At 37.6% G+C, this 25,516-nt stretch overlaps 1 protein-coding gene across 2 annotated transcripts in view; it reads right to left on the minus strand.

Moving 5' to 3' along the window:
• ATP2A2 (ATPase sarcoplasmic/endoplasmic reticulum Ca2+ transporting 2) overlaps positions 1-25,516 on the minus strand; it is a 57,996-nt gene that overhangs the window by 15,243 nt on the left and 17,237 nt on the right. For both annotated transcript variants that reach the window (XR_003515221.1, XM_027566815.1), the window contains exons 6-11: positions 10,239-10,319; positions 8,248-8,333; positions 6,882-7,346; positions 2,485-2,573; positions 1,751-1,853; positions 770-901 (exon numbers count right to left, since the gene is read on the minus strand). Coding sequence is in view for 1 of the 2 variants with exons in the window: in XM_027566815.1 (XP_027422616.1) it covers positions 770-901; positions 1,751-1,853; positions 2,485-2,573; positions 6,882-7,346; positions 8,248-8,333; positions 10,239-10,319 (956 nt within the window). In the remaining variant the exon portion in view is untranslated. The remainder of the gene's footprint in view (positions 1-769; positions 902-1,750; positions 1,854-2,484; positions 2,574-6,881; positions 7,347-8,247; positions 8,334-10,238; positions 10,320-25,516) is intronic.

Below are 25,516 nucleotides of genomic sequence, written 5' to 3' on the forward strand. Positions count from 1 at the left end.
GTTCCTTATGGATCTGAAAAGCATATTAGGAGCAGCACAAGAGAAATAAGGGTTAAGTATATTATAAGTGTTGCTCCATATCCTGATTTTTTTTCATCTGCTTGTTCTATCAATTTTTGAGATAGGTGTGTTAAAATCTCTAACTCTAATTGTAAATCTGTCCAGTTTACCTTTTATTTCTGTCAACTTTTGCTCTGTGAACTTTTAGTACTACACTTGCATAAACAATTAGACCATTTAACACAAGGTCATGGGCAACTTTGATAAGAAGTTTTGATAGACTGGAAGGAGGCAAAAGCGTGACTGGAGTGGACTCAAGAAAATGGGAAAAGTGAAATAATACATAAAAACGGTTCTTTGAGACATTTTACCATGAAGGAAAAGAAGCAGGGTGCTTAAGTGAAGAAGTTTTAAGATAAAAAACAACTATTATTTCTCTACTGAAGATCCAGTAGAGACAGGAGACTGATAATGCAGGAGAGATGCTGGGGCTTATTGGACAAGGAGCAGCCGGGTTTTACTGGGAGCAGAAAGAGTACATGTCACAGCACAGGTGGCTGCATATGGAAACTGTCCATTGACAACTTTTATTTTCTTAGTCAAATGGCCAGATCAATTTATCTTATAGCGAAGATGGAGGAGACACTGAGAGAGAGTTTGAGGAAATAAAGTATAGAGTAAGTTGTCTAATAAGAGAGTGAGTGGGTGGACTGAGGACATATGGTAGGAGCGATGGGCAGCATGAACACCACCAAGCTCAAATACTGACCGAGTTGCAGGCATTTGCTCGTTCTATTTTAGAAAGACCCTTCAATTCAGTATCAAATACATTCATCTTCTCTACCAGGCAGGTGAGAGCAGTCTCTGTAGCTTCTCCAACTTTTTCATACACACCCTTTGCCTGTAATAGGTGAAAGCATACAAATTACAAAAAGGGAAAAGTAGTAAAAACAAGGAAATTTCCTTTAATAATGACTTTTTTCCAGAGAAGGACACTCTGTCCTCCATTACATCATTGTTCTTTGGGTCATTTTTATCCTATCCTGGAGCACATGATCCAAATAATTACAAATGAACTCAAAGGACAGCTGTGTGTTTGTTCTTCTTCTAATAATTAGGTCTTTCATTCCCCAGAACTAGAAGCAAATAATCACAGTATTAACTGAAACATGAGAGCCTGCAAATAGTATTTGTAATTCCATGTCATTATTTATCATTCTATAGAATTTATATTCTGTTTCTGTTGGGGACTGGCTTGTCTTTAGAAACCAAAAAATGTATCTCACTGTTTATAATTTAAAAAGGAAGGAAAGAAGGTTTTCTGTTGGTTAAATTTTACATAATAACATCATCAAAACAACCTTCTAAGCCTCAACCTGTCCTCAAGGATGCAATGATACCCATCTTAAAAAGCCAAGATCAACACCCTATACTTTCAGGAAAAAGTATCCTGGGTTTTACTCATTTATAGTAACTAAGCTACACACAGAAGAGAACATCATGTATGCTACAACTCCTAGGTGAGTAACTGCAATGCTCAGCCACAGAGAATATTATGAAAGGCTCCCAGCTTTCTTTGGGTAGATCATGCTGGCTCTGATAAGAGACAAGCTCTTAATGGAAAGGGCAAATAAAATCAGGAACTCGTACTTTCAAAAAGGGAGGAAGGAAGGCTAGATTTTCATCCCACCCACCGCACCCTTGAACTAGAAACAGCCAGGTCTAGTTTCTCATTTATGAGGAGGCTCACCTCATTGTAATCCAAAGCAGAGTCATTACAGAGAGCACAAATTGTCGCCAGTTCCACAAGACCATCATACTGATGACATTTCACTGGTTTATCATCTTTATGTCTGTCCGAAGAAAAAAAATAAAGCGGTCAACTGTGGTCATTTTATTTTTTTACTAATAAATAGAATTTTGTGTACTCTAGATTGGCAAACATTCAAAAGAATTCAAGTGATGGCTCCTAGAAATCCGATGCTGGAGACGGTAACAGAATGTGTCTCTGATATCAGTAAAGACCAGAAATTCTTAGTTACTGAAATTCCTCCACCACTGGTATCCATCCATAAGGAAAAATCAGGAATTCCCTGGTGGTCCAGTGCTTAGGACTCGGTGCTCTCACTGCCGGGGCCTGGGGTCTGATTCTTGGTTGGGGAACTAAGAGACCACAAACTGTGTGGCATGGCAAACAAACAAAAATAAAAAACCACCCCCAAAACTCACCTAAACAGAAACCCCACTTGAAAATTTAGGCTTCAAAAGATGAAAAAGGTTCACTGGCTTAAACAATCGATTTCAACTGTGTATCAATTTTCAGGTATGTGTTACCAATTTTATTTTTTTTTAAAGTAGGCCATTTTGATAACCCACATGAACTACATCAGGAAAATTATCTGAACATTTCAGAGACACTACAAGTCTGTACAGTCACCAAACTACCAAAGTGGAGCCTTTAAAAGACAAGGAAAGTTTACTCACATTTCTCCAATAGGTGCATATGTTGATCCAGTTATGGTAAACTCATTAAGGGAACAGGTATCACCTTCAACTTTGTCCAGAATGAACATCTACAGAAAAAAAAAGCCTAAGTGTTTAAAAGACATTAAAAAAAAATATGCTAGAAGCATATAACCTTTGCTAAGACAAAAGGCCCTTCTGACTTAAGCGTCGAAGCTCAGCATGATAAGTATTGTTCCTTATTCTAACTAGACACTATCAAGACTGCCTCCCCATTCATCTAACAGTCTGAAAAACAGCATCACTGAGGTGCTAAATAAATAAGCAGCAATGGCACCAAGCAGAGGAGAAAGAGAACCTACATGAAAACCAAGTTATGAGGACTCTGGGCCAGTCAGTTCCAAAGACTCAGTAGTACTTTTTAGAATACTCAGAATTCCAAATGGCAGGCTGAGAAAGTGACCTAGGTATCCCTGCTTTAGAGCTAAGAGTAAAAGCCTAGGAAGAATAAACTCACATATCAGAGTTGCATAAACATTCCCCAAGTAAAATAAGACAAATTGCTTCTCTACTCCTTTCCACTTACTTTTTATTGTGGCAATAGCTCATTTTCTATGAAGCTGCACAACCACATGGCTATAGTAATGAGCCCGCAGAGCTGAATGAACTGATGTTACCAAGACGATAACACATGGAAGCGTGCTCTAGGAAGGAATTCTTAAGTTTACAGAATAATAAAGTGACATGAGCCAGTTTTTTAAGGTGAGGGTATTTTTTCCCCCCTCTTGGTTTGCTTTTCAATTGTAATTCAGAAGTCCAGTTTGGAATCATCAAACCATTCTACAATAAAGAATTTTTAACATGTTAAACTCAAGTTAAAAAAAGAGCCATGTAATGCTTTAAAAAATCTTTTCAGAGCATTCCGACTCATACTCTGTAAGAAAATCTGATTTTGTTTTAAAATAACTTCCCTTCCCTCGTAATATTTGTTTATCATATAGCATATACTTTTAAATTCCAGAAGCTTCATTTCAAAAGTATACTCAGAACTAAATCAACCTGGGAACTGAACTAAAGCTGTGAGATAAAAGGATTAAAAAAAAATTATATACAATGGGATTTAAAACTGTGATGACTCCTGGTAAAAGGCTCTAGTTCAAACACATATAATTGGTGTGTCAAATGAGGAAAAGATTCATGTCCAAGGTCACACGCAGCAAGATCACCAATTCCTACAGTTTTTTTTCCTAGCAGATACAACATCTAAAAAAGGAATTTTGGCAGAAAGCTCCTTCCAAAAATGTCTGACATTTACAGAAGAGGAAAAAAAGGAATAGAGAGGTTAAAGGACGTGCTCAAGGTTACACAATTATTAGGTGGGAGAGAGAAACAGATTTTACCGATCTCTCCTACCAGAAAACTGAACTTTACCTTACTATTAAAAGTTGTGGGACCCTCAGCCATGGCACAGTTTCTCAGAGCCTAAGTTTTCTAACCTCTTGAGGAGTATACCACATGATTCAGACAAAGTCAAACGTGAAAAACTAACTGCACTAAGACTTATCAAAGCAAGTTGGCATCATTATGACTACACCATGTCACTTCTTTAATGACGCTGTTTATAAAAGTGAAGCTCTTTGGGTCTATACCACAGTACAAAATATTCTAAGACATTCAGAATTCTAACCCACACAAACTAAATCTGAATGCACACAGGCATTTTTAGACTGCAAGCCAGTAAACCATTTAGAAACTGCATGATGAAAGTACCCCTAAGTCAAGGGCAGTTATGCAACCCACTGCAAGAAACCTCCTGTGGAATACTGATTAGCATCCGCTTTCTGTCCCCAAAAGGTAGAAGAGAACAAAGAGGCAAGCTGTTTCTTTAACAGTACATTTGAAATCAGATTATTTAAGGGAAAATACAAGGAAAAAATCCAACATTTTTGGGGACCAAGGAAAGAAAATTTAGGTAGCTCAGTTACAATCTACATCTACTTAAGACAAGTTAGAAGCTTGCCACTTGAACACCTGTCCATTATTTCTTTACCAACTGGGCTATCAGAATCTGGGTTTTGGACAACACAAAGAGTTGAGGGTACATATATCAAAAAATTACCACAAATTTAAATTCGGTAAGTAAAGAGTCTGAGGGTTCAATGTATTAAAACAAGAACAATTTCTAATGCTAAAAAAACCCATTATCTAAAACCCAGAGGGCCAAGGGGATGATGGCATGTCCTTCGATGTCATTCAGAAGCATTACTTAACAGGCATTTATTTTAAGATTTAGTGTGCTGGAAAATTTTAACATTCTTTCACTGTGCTATTATAAAAAAGGCTCATGTTTTATGAAGTTGTGGCTTTTTGTCCTCTATAAAAGATAAACTTAGTTTTATTTCCCTGTGTGATATTAACCAGTTTTTATAATCTAACACACACTAAGTCCTATTCTAATACTGAGCACTTCCTCACATGTTCCTGTAACCAGTTTTACCATCTTACTGATTTTCTTTCATTGAACTAATGACCCAAACAGAATCTTTGACATGAATTTCATTCAACATTTGAGTTGTGTCTCTTTTGAAAAATTACTTTGACTTGTACAAATGATGTGACTTACAATCATCATGAAATGACTATCAGTTAGTGAATATACATCTTCTAATATAGATACAAAATAAGAAAAAATTGTTTCTTTGCGATGAGAATTCTGAAGAGTTACTCTCTTAACAACTTGCACATATAAGATACAGCAGTGCTGACTACACTTATCATGTTGTACACTGACATTCCCTACTATTTAACTGGAAGTTTGTACCTTTTGTTCACCTTCATCTAATTTCTCACCCTCCAGACTAATAACCACAAATCTGCTCTTTTTCTATGTTTGTTGTTGAAGTATAATTGACCTACACTATGTTATTACTTGCTGGTACGTGGGATAATGATGTGATATTCCTATCCATTTCAAAATGATCGTTAAGTCTAGTTATCATCTGCCACCATACATAGATACTACATTATTACTATCTGTCCCGCGCTGTACATTTCATACCGATGACACATTTATTTTGTAACTGGAAGTTTATACTGTTTTTCTCATCCTTCTACCTCAAAGTTGTTTGAATAAAACCTATGGAAATTGAATTACACGAAAGAACTTCATTTAGCTGTATCTTTACATTATTTCCTTATTCTGCTTAGGGCAGGTTTAAACAGTTTATTTTATCTTAAAGTGATAGTCAAAACAACATCAGAAAAGGAAGGATGAACACAAAATGAAGCAAGTTAAACACAATTATTTACTTTTCAAGAAGAAAAACATGTTTCATTCAATGTGTTAAGGAAATACCAATTAGAATTTTATGTAGGCAGATAACTAGCTGGTTTTAGACAATTCTTACTTTGAAGCTTGTGTTAACATACATACACTTAGAAGAACAGGGAAATAAAGGAAGCATAGTCATCTAACACACTGACAGACTGCTTATAGTTACTTCCCCAATACAAGTATATCACTCATGTAGATAACCTCCAGCAGATACAATTCAATTTGCTTAAAGCACATAAAAGGTATCAAACTATAAATCAAAAGTTTTATGATCCAGCAATCCCACTTCTGGGCATATATCCAGAAATGAGAAAACTAATTTGAAAAGATACACGCACCCCAATGTTCACAGCAGCACTATTTACATCAGTTAAGACATGCAACCAAGTAATTGTCTATTGATACATGACTGGACAAAGATGATGATTAGGGTTGACATATACACACCATTATATAGAAAACAGATCAACACTCTTGTAATGCCCTATATGGGAAAAGAATCTTTTAAAGAGTGAGCATATGTTATGTGTATGTATAACCGATTCATTTTGCTGTACACCTGAAACTAGCAACACTACATAATAATTGCTTTAAAACAAGAAACAAATAGCAACATGGATAGACCTAGAGATCATACTAAGTAAGTAAGACAAAAACAAATGTGATACCACTTGTATGTGGAACCAAAAAAAAAAGATACAAATTAACTCATTTAAAAAATAAAAATAGACCCATAGACTAGAAAAGAAACTTACAGTTACCAAAGGGGAAAGGGAAGGGTTAAAATTAGGAGTTTGAGATTAACATATATACACTACTGCATACCAACAAGGACCTACTATATAGCACAGGGAACTATACTCAGTATTTTTTAATAAGCTACAATGGAAAGGAATCTAAAAAGAATATACATATATATATCTCTGAATCACTATGCTGTACACCCGAAACCAACAAATCATTGTTAACTACATTAAAAATAAAATTTAACAAAACAATAAAGCTCTTAATGATATGAGGGCATATTCTTATGATGAATCAACAACCATAACTCAGAAAAGATTTTTAAACTACTTCCACTTACCCTGCAGACTGACATCTGGTTCGTTGTCAGTGTGCCCGTCTTGTCTGAGCAGATAACAGAAGTACAACCAAGGGTTTCCACGGAAGGGAGACTTCGAACAATGGCATTTTTCTTTGCCATTCTGCGAGTTCCAAGCGCCAGGCAAGTGGTGATGACAGCAGGCAGACCTTCAGGAATGGCTGCTACAGCCAGGGCTACTGCAATCTTAAAGTAGTATATAGCACCTCTGATCCAGGAGCCCCCATGAACTGGGTCATTGAAGTGCCCAATGTTTATGATCCAGACCGCAATGCATATAAGGGAGATGACTTTGGACAGCTGTTCCCCAAACTCATCTAGTTTCTGCTGGAGGGGTGTTCTCTCCTGTTCTGTTGCTACCATCTCATCTCGGATCTTGCCAATTTCAGTGTTAACTCCAGTTGCCACCACCACTCCCATCGCTTTGCCAGCAGCAATGTTTGTACCCTAGGACAGAAGGAGAGAACTGGTTAAGAGATTAACACTATATCCTACTTAAATCCTGACTAGTAAACTCAGACTTGTGTGGATTTTGATGAGGGCACCCAGACTCTCTACTGGGCCTCTCTATGCACCACATTCTACTGGGCCTTCGAGTGGCTACTACTCAGGTAACCAGCCTTCACATTTTGATGATGAGCAATACCTCAAGGCAGGTGGTGTAGTATATCTCTCTGTGATTCTCCGTAAATGAAAATGGTACCCACTTGCCCCAGAGTCCTTTACACTGGCCCACCTGAAATCTCTACTCACTGAGTCTGGCTTGCAGAGAGCTCTGGACCGGAGCAGAGCTTAACCCCTCTGTGTTTCTGACCTTTCAAACATTATACGGCTCTCAACCCTAAGCATTCTCTACCTCTGGCTCCAACAACCCCACCTCTCCTTTCATCCCCGTAATAAGAAGGACGACCAGGACCAGGAGCTGCCCTCGAGGACCTCCACTCAAGCACCGGTATTCAAAGTGCAAGGTTTCCCTCCCCGCTCTATTGTAATTCCTAGTTCATTATTTTCATTGTAGCTCTGCAATACTTTTTAAAAATTTACTATGGGTGGTTAGATTCCCATGTTAACACACAAAAGCCTACTACTTGAAATACCACTTTAAATTCTAAACAAAAACTATAAATCTCCCAGCTTTATATTTCAAAAAAATTTTAACACAAAAATTGGAACAGTGCAATAAACATCTATTTTACTTTTCACCCAGACTCACCAATTATTAATGATTTGCCACATTTGCTTTCTTTCTAAACACACACCTTTTAATTGTGAGCTATACACAGTTATCATCCACGTCATTTTAAAGGAAACACCCCTTTAAAGGTTAAATCTTATCCAAAGTACTTACAGAAAAGAGCATGTTCTTCTTATCTTGATTGACAGCCCGCGGGTCAGGGACAGGGTCAGTGTGCTTGATGACAGAGACAGATTCACCTAAGCAGGGGTGATACAGAAGGCTCACACTTAGAACCCTCGTACCCTCGTTCACTCGTGCCAATACCACTCTCAGGAAAAGGGAAAAAAGCCCCAATTCATTCAAAACGGTATAAACTAGTAAAATGCAGTAACAGAAACTAATACAGTATTGTAAAGTAATTAGCCTCCAATCAAAATAAATAAATAAAAAAAAAAGAAACTAATTTATCCAAGAAAAAAAAACCAAAATAAAGGAATTTAATTTTGAAGTAAAATTCGAGTCAATTACCTTTATTTTCTTAACTATTCAAATTTAGTTCATTTTCAAGTATCATTTTATACTCTAATATAGCAGATGTAGATTTATTGTATACTTATATATACACACATATTGTGTGTATATAATAGTTAAAAAGCTGAAAGTGTATTTACTTTTAACAAAATGAATGAACTGTAGATACAGATATGAATACTGAGGCTCATCCACTGTAAAGCCTGTTTTTGTTCAATAATGCCAAAGATGAGAAATGAAAACACTGTTCTAGATAACATTTGCAGGTACTTATCAACCATTCTACTTTAATAAACCAAAATGAAAAACAGCTATCAGCAGCACTAAAAAAGACCACATGGAGTAAGAGACCACTTCTTAGAACTTTCACAATGTCTCGTTGAACCTGGTTTCAACCTAACAATCACCTATGAAATGCAGCTGGCCCTTGAACAACGCAGCAGCAGTTGGGGGGCCAACCCCTCTGCATTCATAAATCTGCACAGAACTTAGGCCTGGCCCTCTGTATACATATGATTCCTCTGGATGTGCAGTTCTGCATCTGAGGATTCAACCAACTGGTTTATTAATGAAAAAAATCTGCAGATAAGTGAACACATGCAGTTCAAACACACACTGTTCAAGGGTTAATGGTATATAAAGAGGGTGAAACATGGCCCTAGCTGTTAACTCAAATTTCAGGAAGCAAATTTCTCTCTCAGTATTTAACAGGAGACTCTGGTTCTTCAATCTAGCCTAAAACTAGAGTATGATTTTTATTTAAAATGGAAATTATTTTTGTACGCACAATTTGAGAATTTTATATACAATCTGATCAATTCCCTACCATTTTATGGCTTAATCAGCTTCCAGGTTGTTGCTGATAACAGCAGTTTTAGTAGATAAGCTATTCATAAAGAAACAATAAAAAATACAGAGTCCAGGTTACTCATGTCCTACTTCGAAGACATTTAGTTACTTTTCAAAACTAATCATCAGATAAATCTTTGAATTTTGTATTTACTCACTATTTAATTCAGGTTAGCATTGTTTAAGTTAATCTTCTGACCACCTTACTTCCAGTTAATATGAACCCTCCACCCTAGACTGTGCCTTTATCAAACAAAAACGGGAAAATGTTCCGAACAATCCCAAATCTAATTAGTGTTCAAATTTTAGGCAGTAGACGTTCACCATTTTGGAGGGTGCTGACTTTTGTTAATTGTACATTTTACTATTGCAAAGTATGTCAGGTGTGAGATCAGTATTCCCTGGAGTCTATTTTTCCTGCCTGGAAAAAAAACACTAGGTAATTAATTCACTTTCCACAAAACAGAGAGACGACAACACTGCTTCAACTTTATCTCAGGCTACTGAAGGAATTTTCAACCTTTAAAAAAACTTTTAAATTCAAAACTAATTTCTAATAAAATTTAAATATAAGAAGGTCTTATGAGATGAAAGCCAACTGTTTTAAAATCATAGCTTGGCATCTATTGGCAAAAAGACTGATAAAGCTTTACAAAACAAACATCTTGGAAAGATTAGGGTGGAACGCCATCAATGGACAGTGGGCAAGAGTCAGTTCAGTCATCAGCATAGAATCTGAGGGGCCTCAGGAACCAAGCAGCCTGCCAATACATGATATTTACCTGTGAGAATTGACTGGTCAACTCTTAGAGTAGTAGATTTGATGGAAGTTAATCTTATATCAGCAGGAACTTTGTCACCAACTAATTGGGGAGAAAAAAAGCAGCTTAAATAAGGAACTTTTGAAATCATGTTACATAAAGAAGCTGTCTCCAAATCAAACACACCATTTAAAGAAAATAGAGAGTCTGTATACAGCACAAATTTAATGTGCTACAGGGACTGCCTTGGTGGTTCAGGGGTTCGGACTCTGTGCTTCCAGTGCAGGCAGCATGGGTTCAATCCTGGGGAACTAGGATCCCACAGGCTGCAGGGGACTCACCCCCCACCCTCAAATCTGCTACAATAAGCAATATAAGCAACTTGTCCTCAGGGTCATAAAAACTCTTCCTGGATAAATACCAGATATGAAGTACACAAGCAAGAGAATAATGATGCTTGGGCAAACAGCTCTAAGTACACATTATTTAGTCATACTCACACACACACGGCATGGCGAGGGGGACCGAATTGTAAACTGATTTTTTCCACTGGGAAAGCTAAATTTTCACAAACAGGAAACAAATACCTCTATAAAAAGATGCTCAATTACTCTCACTCATAAGAAAAAGGCAAGATAAAACAACACAGAGAGACCACTTTTTAAACTATCAAATTGACAAAGGAGTTGAGGAAAAAATGCACTAAGTTTGAAAGAATGTACAGAAACAGGGCTTCTTTATACAGAGTGACTATAAGATGTGGAAAATTTAGTTTTAATAAGCAAAAAAAAAAAAAAAAAAAACCCAAAACCCCTAAAACAAACCAAAGCTACAAATCACTTAGAGGCAAGTGCATGAAAAGTCAAAGCCAAAGTCACTCAGTTGTGTCCAACTCTTTGCGACCCCATGAACTAAATAAACAGTCCATGGAATTCTCCACGCCAGAATACTGGAGTGGGTAGGCGTTCCCTTCTCCAGGGGATCTTCCCAACCCAGGTCTCCTGCACTGCAGACAGATCCTTTACCAGTTGAGCCACCAGGGAAACCCAAGATCCTTTTTCCAGTGGATCTTCCCGACTCAGGAATTGAACCAGGGTCTCCTGCATTACAGGCAGATTCTTTACTAGCTGAGCAAGTCCATGAGCAGGTATTAATGAAAATTCGGTGCTTAGTGCACTGCTAATAAGGACAAACTGAATGTAACGTCAATAAACATACCATATAATATTAGTATTCGTTTAATATTTTTAACTCAACTAGGCATCCAGACTTAGTGACGATCCTACATACACCGCTGAGTACAAAGAAAAAAACTTACAAAATCTCTGGAGGGCAAACTGGTAATACATATCAAAAGTGCAAAGCACAGGGGTTCCCTGGTGGTCCAGTGGACAGGACTCTGAGCTCTGCTTTTGCTTTCACAGCCAAGCGCATAGGTTCAATTCCTGGTTGGGGACCTGCGATCCCTGTAAGCCGCATGGGATGACAAAAAAGCAAACAAAAATGGACAAACACAATCTTTTTACCCCATAAATTCCACTATAAAGAATTTATTCTACAGATATGCTTGTAGTACATAGTTAAGTTTTTTTTTTTTTTTTTAATCAGCAACAGAAAGAAGAGACAAGTCTATTCATACTGCACATTAAGTGGAGAAAACACAAGTGCACAGCACTGTGCACACGGAGCTCCGCATGAGAAAATGCCTCTGGCGGGGATAACAGACTCAGAACACCAGACAGCAGGCCATGAGTGGAAGGAGACTTTTCACCTTATATGTATGTACCCTTTGGTACCTTCCAAAATTTGCATTATCAGATAAATGAAAAACCTCTTGTGTAACCTCTGGGAGATATTTAATTCAAGTGAGTCTTCTTTTCTGGGCCAGAGCTCCTTTAACAGCTCTTAAATGGACCATGTCTTAGCCCCTTTCCTTGACAGTATTTGAAATAAATGCCACAACACAGACCAAGGAACAGGTAAAGCCTGTATTTCACCTGTACCCTGAGAACAATGCCCAGAATACTGTAGGCGTTCAAATATTGTTAGATGAGTATGTTTTAGTATCAAAGCAACTGAACAGTAAACATAAGTACAAAACAGCTTTCCCTGACTCTCTGAAAGGTACTAAGGTGTTTTTAGGAGTCTTAAGCAAGGACGGCTAACAGAACAAATAAGCACCATTTCCCCTACAAATGCATGTATTAAGTTAAATCTTAATTTTCCAGACTTACGCTACCATACAGAACTGTTAACTCTGTCACTGGTTATACATAAACTGTCTTAAGAGGTAGATTCAATGGATTCAGTCTACTTCTTAGACAGAATCCACTTCTAAGTAGTAGATTGATTTCATTTGTTAAACCTTCTATTTAGTTCTAATATTTCTGTAACTCACAGCGTTTAAACTCAGGCAGAGTATAGTTCATGACACAAACCCTACAACCTATATAAGAAACGCGGTCACACGGCGGCACAGAACAAGACTGCCAAGATCTACCCCCAGGAGGCAAAGATCACCCTCGCACTCGACTGCAGGGACACAAAGTTAAGGGGAAATTCCTGCTGGAAATGCTTATGCAGCAACCGCAATACTCAGATGGAAGACACTAGAAACTTTCATTTTATTCATAATACAATTCTGCTCATACAACAACAGTAAGTAACTGAATCTTAAAATTTAGTGGCCTTCACAACCTAAAATACCCCATCAAGATAAAACTTTAAAATAGCTTAGGGAATTCTCTGGTGGTCCAGTGCTTAGGACTGCGCATTTTCACTGCCGAGGGCATTCGATCCCTGGTGATGGAACTAAGATTCTTGCAAGCTGCTAGTGCAGCAAAAAATAAACGGACAAAAACCTCAAACAACCTAAAAAACTTTTACTGTGTTAGTTCTGGCTGTCATAATTTGATCCTACATAACCTTGAACATGAAAAGGATCCAAGTTCAATGTTGAGTGCGTGACCCTAAATGGAAAAATTACCTGACAATGTTCCTTTAACGTCTGAAGCAATTTATGCCATGACCCTACAGGAGCAGAAAACTTCTAACATGGCATAGCAGTCACCACCATCTATAGGCCCATCTGCACTGTAACAACTGAATGGAAACCGCCAGTCTAAAATCAGAATGCCAGGAATTCTCTGTGGTCCAGGGGTGAGGACTCCGTGCTTCCACTGCAAGGGGCATGGGTTCAAAGTCTGGGAAACTAAGATCCCGCAAGCCACATGGTGCAGCCAAAAAGGAAAAAATAAAATAAAATAGCACAAGGTGTCATTTTATACTGGAGCTGAATCTCTTTTAAACAACTTCATATATTAGCTCTAGCTTGTACTCTCATATACCTGGCCACAATTTTATTAAGGTCAGCAAATCTAATATTCGAACTGAGGACCCAGAAGTTGTATCTTGCCGTTTATTTTGTGTGTTTCAGTGGCAGCTCAGAGGATTAAAAATGAATGAAAAATGTGTTTTTGAGGCAAGAAATACTAAGATTAATTTTTTTCCTCAGTAACACAGTCAACATGTAAGTTACTAGTTTAAGGCGGGATTGATACTATACATGCAGCATTTAAAATTATGTTAAAGTTTAAACTTGCATTACAAAGAAATCAGCTTATTTTTACTCCTGCTGCTGCTACTGCTGCTAAATCACTTCAGTCGTGTCCGACTCTGTGTGACCCCATAGACAGCAGCCCACCAGGCTCCCCCGTCCCTGGGATTCTCCTAAAAGTCTGTTTTAAATATATGAAGGCTATCTCTGTTGTACAGAAATTATACTGATATACGTTTAATTATTGGTTAAATATTCAAGAACGAGTCAGATGTAAAATGCTAGTGGAAACAAGTGACTGGGAAGTCCTTAAACACTGATGTCATGCCTTTTTAAACTTTTGTTCCCTCTTGTAACCACCATTCTAAATGGGAGGCAACTACATATGTAGGAACTCAAAGATGACCTGGGGATCTAATTCCCTGACCAGGGATCGAACCTGGGTCCCCTGTGTTGGTAGCATAGCGTCTTAGCCACTGGACCACACAGGAAGTTGTTTAAAAATTGATCTTATGCTCTTATTAACTTTTCTTCCATCCTGTAACAGCCATTCTAACTGGAAGGCAATTATGTATTTAGGAACTAAAAGATGACCTGGGGACCTTTTATAAACTACAGAATCTTGGGGCTTGCTCTTTAAGAGCCTGGTTCAGTGCATTTGGGATCCAGGAATCCTTTATTTTAAAGAAATTCTCCAAGCACACTAAAAAATTAATACAAGGGGAAAAAAGGCTTAGTAACTGGTATCCCAGATCCTGTGAAGAGCCTGTTTAGAACAGTCTTTCCTGTGTGCTGTTTCTCATGTGCCTTGTATGCGAAGCTCTAGGCCAAGAAGACCCTAAGTCCCTAACACTTGGGAAATGTACTACCTTAAAAGTTTCACATTTATTTCCATTACAAAATGATCTCTCTGTGGAAAAGGTGCGCATGTGCTTAGTCGCTCAGTCGTGTCTGACTCCTTGTGACCCCATGGACTACAGCCCGCCAGACTCCCCTGTCCATGGGGATTCTCCAGGCAAGAACACTGGGGTGGGCTGCCATGCTCTTCTCCTGTGTGGAAAAGGTACTAAGAGCATAAATCCAAACTGGCCTTAAAAACCTGCCAAGTTCTAGTATTCTCTTATCGAGAAAGACACTCCCTTGCATCATCTTGACCAGACCAACTCGTCCTCATTCTAGACAGGAAACTAAAGGTAGCAATAGGAGTCTTGCCTAAAGAACTTCAATTAATGAAAGACTTCCTTTAATTTACTGTGTGACTCTGCTTTTTGTTTGGAGGAGTCAATTCAGGATTAAATCTACGAGGAAGCTGGTTGTCTAAAGAAGCAGAAGATCCATGAAAACAAAGATTCACTTAGATTTCAACTAAGACATAATTTTCTTTTGTCTGCAGGCTTCTGTGAATTCCAGAGAGAGTTTTGTGCAAGAGGAGTAGGCAGCCTGTTCCGATGATCACATCCAGTGATATTTCCCTGATGGGGCATGTCAGTGCCCTCAGGGCAAGTGGTAGTGGAAAATTCTTACTCTTGCCAACGGGATGCTCTGCAATTTTTTCCTCTGAAAATTTTTTTGTCTCTTGAGTTCAGGCAGTGTAATAGAAGAGTAAACTCTGTTATAAACTACTTTCTGTTTAACATCTGACACTTAAAATTCAGCTCTTGGCTCCTTAAGTCTGTAGCTCTTTAAAACCCGCTATCACAACACAGATTTCCACTCTGAACAAATTCTACAATGCACACTTTATGATGAGTTACCAAGAACGCAAGTAAAAGCCATTTAAAGGAAAATACTACTTGGCCACATTTTAGAACCGAATGAACACAAGCTTTCTTAATCTTAAAATTTGGGAAAGACTATTTATAAGGCCAGGATGATTTAACATTGGTTATATTATTATGTCAAAAACACTGACAGTTAAAATCAGCACAACTCAGAAAAGGCCTTTTTTGAACTGATTATATGTAAGGAAAGAAATCTAACGTATTGTGGCAAATTCTACCAGTTTATTCAAATCTTTTTTTTTTTTTTTAAAGTTCTACCAGTTTATTGCTACCAACCCGTCACCCTCCACCCTCATGCACACATGCTCAGTCATGTAACCCCATGGACTGCAGCCTGCCAGGCTCCTCTGTCCTTCGACTTTTCCAGGCAAGAATACTGGAGCAAATCTTTTTTTTTTATTTTTTAAAGAAAACTATATATAAGATCAGAAAATTACCTCTTAAATACCACTATTGTTTCTGAGTTCAAATGGCTCTGAGGAGAAGCCAGCCATAATAGAATTAACCTAAATTAGTTAAACATTTAACTGTGACTCCAACACTTTCACTCCTAATTTGAGTCATAAATATTGTAGTTAGGAAAAAGAATGAATGAAATTCTTCACTTGAGAAGCTCTACCTGCCTACTTAACACTATTTCCAGGCCTCAGGGTGAGCACGGAAGAACATTACAAACTACCATAGCTTATACTATATTTGTTCCCAGTCCAATTTGTTGGATATATTATCCATGATGAAACACATCTTTTAAAAATGCAGACGTATCATTCTCTTTAAAACCTTTCAACAGCTTCTTCCTACTAGACTTGCTTCAAACACAATGATCTTCAGTTTCTCAAAAGTTCCGAGTCTTCACAAACAGCCAGGCTTTCCTCGAACCTTCAAGATCAGGTTGGTATCCATCACAATGTGCCCACAGAATATGCCCATTTCCTGATACTCATCACATTACATGTTTGATGTGTCCTCCCCACTGGACCCACCAGCTCCAAAAGGCAGTCACTCAGTCATCACTGATTTGCCAGGCCTGGTACTGTGCTGGAACATGGTGCACACTAAATAAAATACCTGCTATGGACTGAAGTACCTGTACACACATCATTTTCTTTAAAAAAGAAAGGGGGGGGGGCACCAGAAACTTATGATAATTATCAAGTTGAAGACTGTCACAAAGTTAGAAACAATGAAAAGTCAGGATCAAAGAGATCTTAGCCCTGGTTGAGCTGAATGAAGTTTAACAGTGATTACTGTTTAAGATACAGACTGAAAACAAGACATGTATGCTAGCAGAGGACTAGAGATATAGTAGGGAAAGAGAAACATGAAAAAGACGCATGGGCACCAAAGAAAGCCATCAAGATGGTAAAACAGGCCATCACAGGATGAGGAATCAGACTTCTATGTGCCTCCACAGAGAAAAACTAAGGTACAGAACAGACAAGTGTGTTTTAGCTCCTTATAAGGGACTGCTGCTAAGTCACTTCAGTCGTGTCCGACTCCTAGCGACCCCATGGACTGCAGCCCACCGGACTCCTCCATCCATGGGATTTTCCAGGCAAGAGTACTGGAGTGGGTTGCCATTGCCTTCTCCCCGTTATAAGGAACATTTTATAATAAAACTGGCATAATACATAATTGCCAATGAAAAAGTAGCACAGCTGTTCCTAGGCAGGGAAGTTTTTAGCTGCTAGAGGTGGAAGCTAACTGGTTCCTTAGATGCTGTGGAGGCAGCCCACAGCAAGGTTACGCAAGGTTAGAGTACACAGGATCTGGGATACCAACATGCATTTCTCTTTATTACAACAGTAAAGCATGCTCTTTACAAGACGAAAACCCATCCCTCACTTCCCTTGTCCAAACATCTATTTATCTGTTAACACTATTTACCAAACACCTTTCTCTATAGATAACACTTACTAAAATTTCATTAAAATAAAAATTACAAACCTTTAACATTGGTATGTACTTACCTGTTTCACTCTTTTTTAATGGCTACATAGTAATACCTAAAGCAATCATCTCTAAAGCGCAACTTTGGAGAATGCTTATTCTATACTAAGCACTGCTATAAGAGTTTTATGAATTCTATGATTATCTTCATTCCCTGTTTACAGATAAGGAAAATGAGGCATGTAACTTGCTTAAGGTCACAGGTATTTCACAGCCATCCTGTGATTAGTCAGTCACTATTTTCACAGCCATCTACATGTTTCCAATTTTCCTTTTGTGTACTTCAATTACTTCTGGAGAAAAGATTCACAGAAAACAGAGTTTTCCTACAAATGTATACTTCCACCAAATTAATTTTCTTGCCATTTCCCCATACTCTCAATCTTGTATTCTGACTACTGCTAACACCAAGCAGGAGAAGGAAACGGCAACCCACTCCAGTATTCTTGCCTAGAGAATCTTGTGGACAGAGGAGCCTGGTGGGCTGCTGTCCATAGGGTCGCACAGAGTCAGACACGACTGAAGTGACTTAGCAGCAGCTGCTAACATGAAGCACTTTTATCTCTTAAAATGATTTTATCATCTTCAAAGCAAGTTATTTAATATTTTTACACAGTCAAATCTGGTGATGTTGGTAGTTTTGTGTCACACTTAGGAAATGTGTTCCCTACACTATGTGGTTTCTTCTAATTTTCCCCAAATCTTAGTCACAATAATAAGGGTTGGAAAGACTGGCACTTACTGTACTTTAACTACCACTGAGTCACAGGGAGAGGGGAGGAGGTGATTACAGGAAATGAGGAAATGCCAGCTCTGTGAAATTCAGGTCAGGCTTCAAGACCAACTGGTCCTTCATGATCTGATGACTGGGAATACCTTTCTGAGTTCCTCAGAACTCATGGTTCTTAGTGTCTTAGCTGTTCTCACAGCGATGAATAAATTATTGCTCTAGGTTTCAAAACCCTCTGCTTCTAAGAGCATCCACGCTGATTTCTGTTTTAGACTGTTGATCTGCTTATATGCGAGTTAAGATTAAGAACTTACAGCTCTATAAAACAGAGATATTCCTTACAGGAAAAACTAAAATAATGATTTCTACTGTTTTTTGGTTACAGATGACTCAGATCTGCATCTCTAACTAGTTCTGTTCTCTCATCCTTCTCACTGTGAAACAACTCCGTATGGGGAAAAGACAAAAGACAACAATCCTTATTTGGTCACGTAGTTTTGCTTCTACATCTCTAGCGATGTTTATCATTTTAGGAACAGGTGAAAACTGTTTAACAATATTCCAACAACACCATGCAGACTGCTTAATCAGACAATATTTTACAATTTAACTGTAATGACTTTTCCCATTTTGTTGAGATAAAAACCAACCTGTAACACAGTGTTTAGGGTACAAAACATTTATATATATACTGTATGAAATTACTACAATCAGTTAATATCCATCAACCTCACAGAGTTACAACTGTTTCCTTATGATGAAAACTTGAGATATACTCTCAGCAACTTTCCAGTATAGACTATAACTCTGTTACCTACAGTCACCATGCTGTACACTATACTCCCTGAACACATTTGTCTCACAATTGGACTTCATACCTTCTGACCACCTTCACCTAATTCCTGCACCCCCATGCCAGAAACCACCAACATGAGTTTCTAAGTTTGCTTTGCATGTGTGTGAGAGTGAGTTTCCTTTTTTAAAGATTTACATGTAAGTGAGATTACATGGCATTTGCCTTTCTCTGACTTCTTTCACTTAAGGTGATCCATGTTGCTGCAAACAGAAGGACTTCCTTCATTTTTATGTCTCAATAATACTCGTGTGTGTGTGTGTGTGTAGACACATTTTCTTTGTTCATTTATCCACTGATGGATACTTAGGTAAACAGTGCTGTAATGAATGAATGCAGGGGTGCAGACCTCTTAGGGAGACTGATTTCATTTCCTTTGAATATATACCCTAGAAGTGGAAATGCTGGATCATATGCTATACAGCCATATCTTGAGAGATATTTTGGGTTCAACACCACCACAAAAGCAAAAGCAGAAACTACCCTGACTGAGAACCCACCTTCCAAACCAAGGGATGTAGGTTAGATTCTTGGTCAGGGAACTAAGATCCCACATGCCATGGGGCAGCTAAGCCCGCACCAGAACTACAGAGCCACGTGCCACAATTAAAGTGAAGCCCGTGGGCCGCAACAGAAGATCCTGTGTGCCACAACTTAGACCTGACGCAGCCAAATAAATAGATATTAAAAAAGAGAGCAAAAGCGAATACAGCAATAAACTGAGTGATACAAAGATATGTTTATACTGTACTATAGTCTATTAGTATGCAATAGCATTATGTAAAAAACAATGTACATACATTAATTTTATGAGATTTTATTGCTTAAAAAAAAAAAAAAAGCTAATCACTTGAGTCCTCAGTGGGTCAGTCTTTTTGCAATAGTAACCAAAGATCACTGATCATAACAATTATAATAATGAAAAGTTGAAATATTTGTTAAAAAAATGCAATATCTGTGCAGCACAATAAAACTAGGTATACGCTTATAACTTCATTTTTTAAAACCAATAGCTAGAATCTTGGGGTGGAATTCTGGGGAGAAGGACAAAAGAATCCCCTGAAATTGCATACAAGATTTCTGCACGTGTGTATTTGGAAAGAGTCTAGATTTCATTAATTAATTAATTAATTAATTAATGGAACTGTGTTCTAGACATGATTAAGAACTACTGCTGTAGAGTTTTGCTTCTCAAAGTGTATAGTTCACCAGGGAACTTTGTAGAAATGGAGAAGAATGAGGCCCATTCCAGACCTAAGTACTCAAAATCTACACTTTAACAAAATCTTTCTTGCACATGAAGTTAAGAGAAGCAGCTCTAAGCAGCTGGACAAACTTAAAGGCCTGTTTTTCTTTTAAAAACAGCCCTTAAGCCAAGGATGATTTTTACATTTTTTAAACTCTTGTTAAAAAAAATATTTTTTTCCCCTACAGAGACTGTTTGGGGCCACAAAACCCAAAATATTTCTAAGGTAGCTCTGTTAAAAAAGTCTGCCAAGCCTTCTGCTCTACAGCACAGAATTAACTTTCTGATATTTGTGTTAGGGAGCTCAACAGGTATGAATTAAGTGTTTGCTGACTATTCATTCAGGCTGCTCCAATTTTTTTTTTTCCAAAAGCAAAAGAAAAAAAGCTCACAGCCCTAGGTAAAGAAACGCCAAGGCTATGTTATCTGAATCTTACATCTCGAGCCAGAAAGCTCCTAAGAGTCTGCTTCAATCACTAGATTCTGTAGAGGTTAGGTTAACTTACTCTGTCCAGTGTCGTGTGGAATTAGGATAATAATACAGGTTCTTACATGAATCAGTCATCTATTTTACAACTTTGTCTTTCTTTTTCCTCAACTGCTTGGAAATGCCACTTCATATGTGTTACTAAATCTCATTACTGCAAGGTGACTATCAAAGTGAAACTTCTCTTCCTTAAATAGTTACCAAGTTTAAGAATTATTCTTTTTTAATAAGTCCTAAAATTGCTGGCACGACTGCTGAATATTTATCCTTCAATTTAGGAAATATAAAATCAATTTCTCCAGAAGCTAAGTAAAGCAAATACAGTTTTACGTTGAGACTGTGTCATTTCTAACACTTACATAATCTTAAAATATGATTTACTCCAGAGTATACTACAGGACAGAAGTCATCTGAGGATATTTATGTCCTTGTGCTATTCATCAACTCTGGGTTACCAAGATACAAGAAGTTTGTTTCAAACAATTTCGAAAACAGTTGCCTTAAGAAGTCAATTATACCCCTCCCATGCAAATGCTGAACGCCCCCCAAATTCTGAAGTTAAAGACTTTCATGACTTTGAAAGTTTGATTCACCTTGATATTAGCAAATAATACAGAAAACGCAAACACTGATGTTCATTTCTTATAAATTATACCCATATTTTACTACTTTTGGTTTCCATTTTTCCAGAGAAATATTTTCCTGACATTATAATAATACAAAGTTACTGTAGTTTCAGAAGATGAACACACGGGTAACCACATGTTTACCTGCCAGATCTATTCTATTTGGTCCCCGTAGTCTGGATACTCACAAGTATACACAAGGATTTGCTGTGCATGCTTACACAGTGTCTTCTTGGAAACGTTATTAGCTGGCATAGCAACATCAAAAATACAATTTCCTTAGCTCTCTCCATCTCCCCCTCAAAAAAAAGCCACCCAGACTAGACTTTAGTAAGTACAGCAGAACCATTCTACCATGTATCTTCCAGAAGTTAGCAAAAAGTTTATCATCTCAAGTCAGATGATTCTTACATCCAAACAATGACTACAAAAAGGTCTCTTAATTTCTGCAAATACTCGCTTTGATCTTCAAAACAATTAGCAATATTCTCTAGTTTTTCAATTCATCAGAAAGAACCTTCACAGTCAATTTCATAATTTAAATAACAGTATAAAAGTTACCGTGTCTAAGAGCACAATTTACGCCATTTATCCCTTCAGGCCATGTACAGAGTAAGACTTTGACAAGAAATAATTTAGATCTATGTTTAGAATTGAAATTCATTTCTACAGTTTCACAGAACTGAATTATTGGGCTAAATGTCAAATCGCAGGGTCAACTACATTACTAATCCTAAAAGTAGAAGTTAAAATGCCTGAACTTTTATAGTCTTAGTAAGTTTGAATAAAATAAATAGCTATTTATCTGGCCCAGGTCAAGCAGTCACAAAATATTTTTCCAAAATGTTCCATCTAAATCAATTTAAATGCCTTAGGTTACATCTTTCCCGGTTCAGTGACCCATTGGTTCTAGTAATCTAACTACCATTTCTAATTTGGATCTAAATATTTAAAAACCATGAAAAGTCACCAGAACAGATCAAACAAGAGTATATTGACAACCTAAAAATTAAAACTGTGATTCAGGCTTCCCCGACATGGTAAAGGGCATCTATGGAACTCAAAGCTAACACCATACTTCATGGTTAAAGACTGAATACTATTCCCCTAGGATCAGGAACAAGACAAGGATGTTTACTCTGGCCTCTTCTTTTTAACATTCTACTGAAGAATCCAGCCAGGGCAATTAGACAAGAAAAAGAAAAGGCACCCAGGCTAGAAAAATTATTTCTGTTTTCAGATGACATGGTCTTACAGAGAGAAAAATCTTAAGGAACCCATGGAAAACTATTACAGTAAGAGTCCACCAAGATTGCAAGGCAATGTACTGGTTGTAAATCAGTACACAAAAATCAACTGTATTTCTATACACTAGAAAAGAACAATCTGAAATTGAAATTAAAAAATCAATTCCAATTACAAATAGCTCCCAAGAAAACAAAAAATACTTAGGAATAAACATAACAAAAATAGTATAAGACTTGTACACTGGAAACAGAGTGTTAAAAGAAATGAGATCTAAATAAACAAAGATACACTCTTGGTCAAGCATCAGGAGACTTAATATTGCTGTGATGGCTATATTTCCCAAATTGAGCTACAGAGTCAACATAATTCTTATCAGATCTAGGCAGGCTTTCGGGGCAGAAATTAACAAGTTAAACTTAAAATTCATATGGAAATGCAAGGGACTCTGAATAAACAAAATAAAATCTAGAAAAACAACAAAGCCAGGAGACTCAAATTTTAATGATTTCATAACTTACTACAAAGCTACAGTAATGAAGATGGTGCGGTACTGGCAGGAGGCTAGACACACATATCAATTGAATGATAGTCACTTTGTAGTAGGAAATGAAGTCAGTTAATTTTTGACAAGGGTGCCAGGACAATTCAACCAAGTCTTTTCAATAAATGCTGCTACTGCTAAGTTGCTGCTAAGTCGCTTCAGTCATGTCCGACTCTGTGTGACCCCATAGACGGCAGCCCACCAAGCTCCCCCGTCCCTGGGATTCTCCAGGCAAGAACACTGGAGTGGGTTGCCATTTCCTTCTCCAATGCATGAAAGTAAAAAATGAAAGTGAAGTTGCTCAGTCATGTCCGACCCTCAGCGACCCCCTGGACTGCAGCCTTCCAGGCTCCTCCATCCATGGGATTTTCCAGGCAAGAGTACTGGAGCGGGGTGCCATTGTCTTCTCCGTTCAATAAATGGTGCTGACACAACTGGGTATCCAAATGCAAAAAATGAAACTGGACCCCTACTTCACACCACATACAAAATTTTGGTGACATCAGATCACAGAACAGCTTCTTTGGTATGACACCAAAAGCATAAGCAATGAAATAAAAAAAGACAAATGGGACTCTTACCAAATTAAAAACTTTTATGCTACAAATAACACCATCAAGTAAAAAAGAAACCTACAGAATGGGAAAATTTTGCAATTTATCTGATAGACCAGCACATATAAAGAACTCTTACAACTCAACATTATAAAGACAACCCAATTAAAATAGGCAATGGATTTAGACATTTCTTAAATATGACATACTACTGTATTAGAACATAAAGACATGAAAAGATGCTCAATATCATTACAAAATTAGGGAAGTACAAATTAAAACCACAGTGAGATAACACTTCATGGCTAAAATTTTAAAAGGCAAGTGTTGATGAGGATGCAGAGAAATTGGAACCTACATTCATTGCTGGTGGAATGTAATATGATGCAATCACTTTGGACAATGGTTGGGAAATTCCTCAAAATGTTAAACAAGTCCCTCTTATCCCCAACAATTTCCTGTCCAAGTACATATCTGAGAGAGAGAAAGCATATGTTCACACAAAAACTGTACTCAAATATTCACCCTAGCATTATTCATAATTGCCGGAAAGGGGAAAACAGCCCAAATATCTGTGAACTGATGAATGAATATACAACATGTGGCACACCTGAACAATGGCGTACTACTGAGCCATGACGAATACAGTATTATACACACAAGCCAAGTATACATTTATGCCGCAACATAAAGGACGCCTGGCAACAATACTAAGTGAAAGAAGTCAGTCTCAAAAGGGCATTTGTTGTATGATTCCATTTATATGCAATACCCAGAATAAGCAAATCCCTAAAAGCAAAGTAAACTGTGGTTGCCAGGGACTGGGGAAAGGCGGGCAGAGGAAGTGACTGCTAATGAGTATAGGATTTCTTCTGGGGGGGAAGATGTTCTGAAATTAGATAGTGATAAAGACTGTACACTTAATTACACTTAATTCAAAACCCACTTAATTACACTTTAAAGGAGTGAAATGTTTTGGCATGTGAATTGTATCTCAATAAAGCTGTTTTTAAAAAATTGTGAATTGGACCACCAACAAATTAATGTGTGAAATACGTATACATTTACTAAAAATACTGTATATTCTCTAGTAAGTTAACCGTAGCTGAAGACAGAAGCAATAAACCACAAAGACTCAGTTTCAACTGTGAGTTTCAAAATGTGACTAACAGTACATACACCCATAGGGTGGCTGACAATTAAAAAGCAAACACTAGGAAATGTATCACTGTGTCTGGCACACACTTTAAGCTCAGCTATTACTGAACTCATGCACAGAGACGTCAAATTATCTGTTCTGCACAAAAAGCAGATTTACATTGCTAAACCTACTCCATACTTCAGACTTCAGGTTTTATTTATTATGGAGAGCTTTTTACATGCTCAGCAAGATTACAATGATTGGTGTGACAGTTCTGCCCTTGAAGTGCATGTTGCCTAGTAGTATGACAATAGTGTTTAATAAAATGTTCAGTATCTGTCTAAAACTTGTGATCACCTCTGTTCAACATCCTTTGGAATGGTCAAAATTCAAGAAAGGGTAGTATACAAGAGCCCAACATCCCAGCACTGTGTATGTTTTTAGCAATTAGTATACAGTGGGGGAAGTAGTGGAGGAAAAAAGTGCTAACTCTCAAGACCTGTTAAGACTCGTCACATAGGAATTAGAAATAGGTGAAATCAGAACTGGGTTTAAGTATGTGTGCTGCTTAGAGCAATTCTATTAG

Source organism: Bos indicus x Bos taurus, chromosome 17, assembly GCF_003369695.1.
Source record: "Bos indicus x Bos taurus breed Angus x Brahman F1 hybrid chromosome 17, Bos_hybrid_MaternalHap_v2.0, whole genome shotgun sequence".
NCBI classification, from domain to species: Eukaryota; Metazoa; Chordata; class Mammalia; order Artiodactyla; family Bovidae; genus Bos; species Bos indicus x Bos taurus.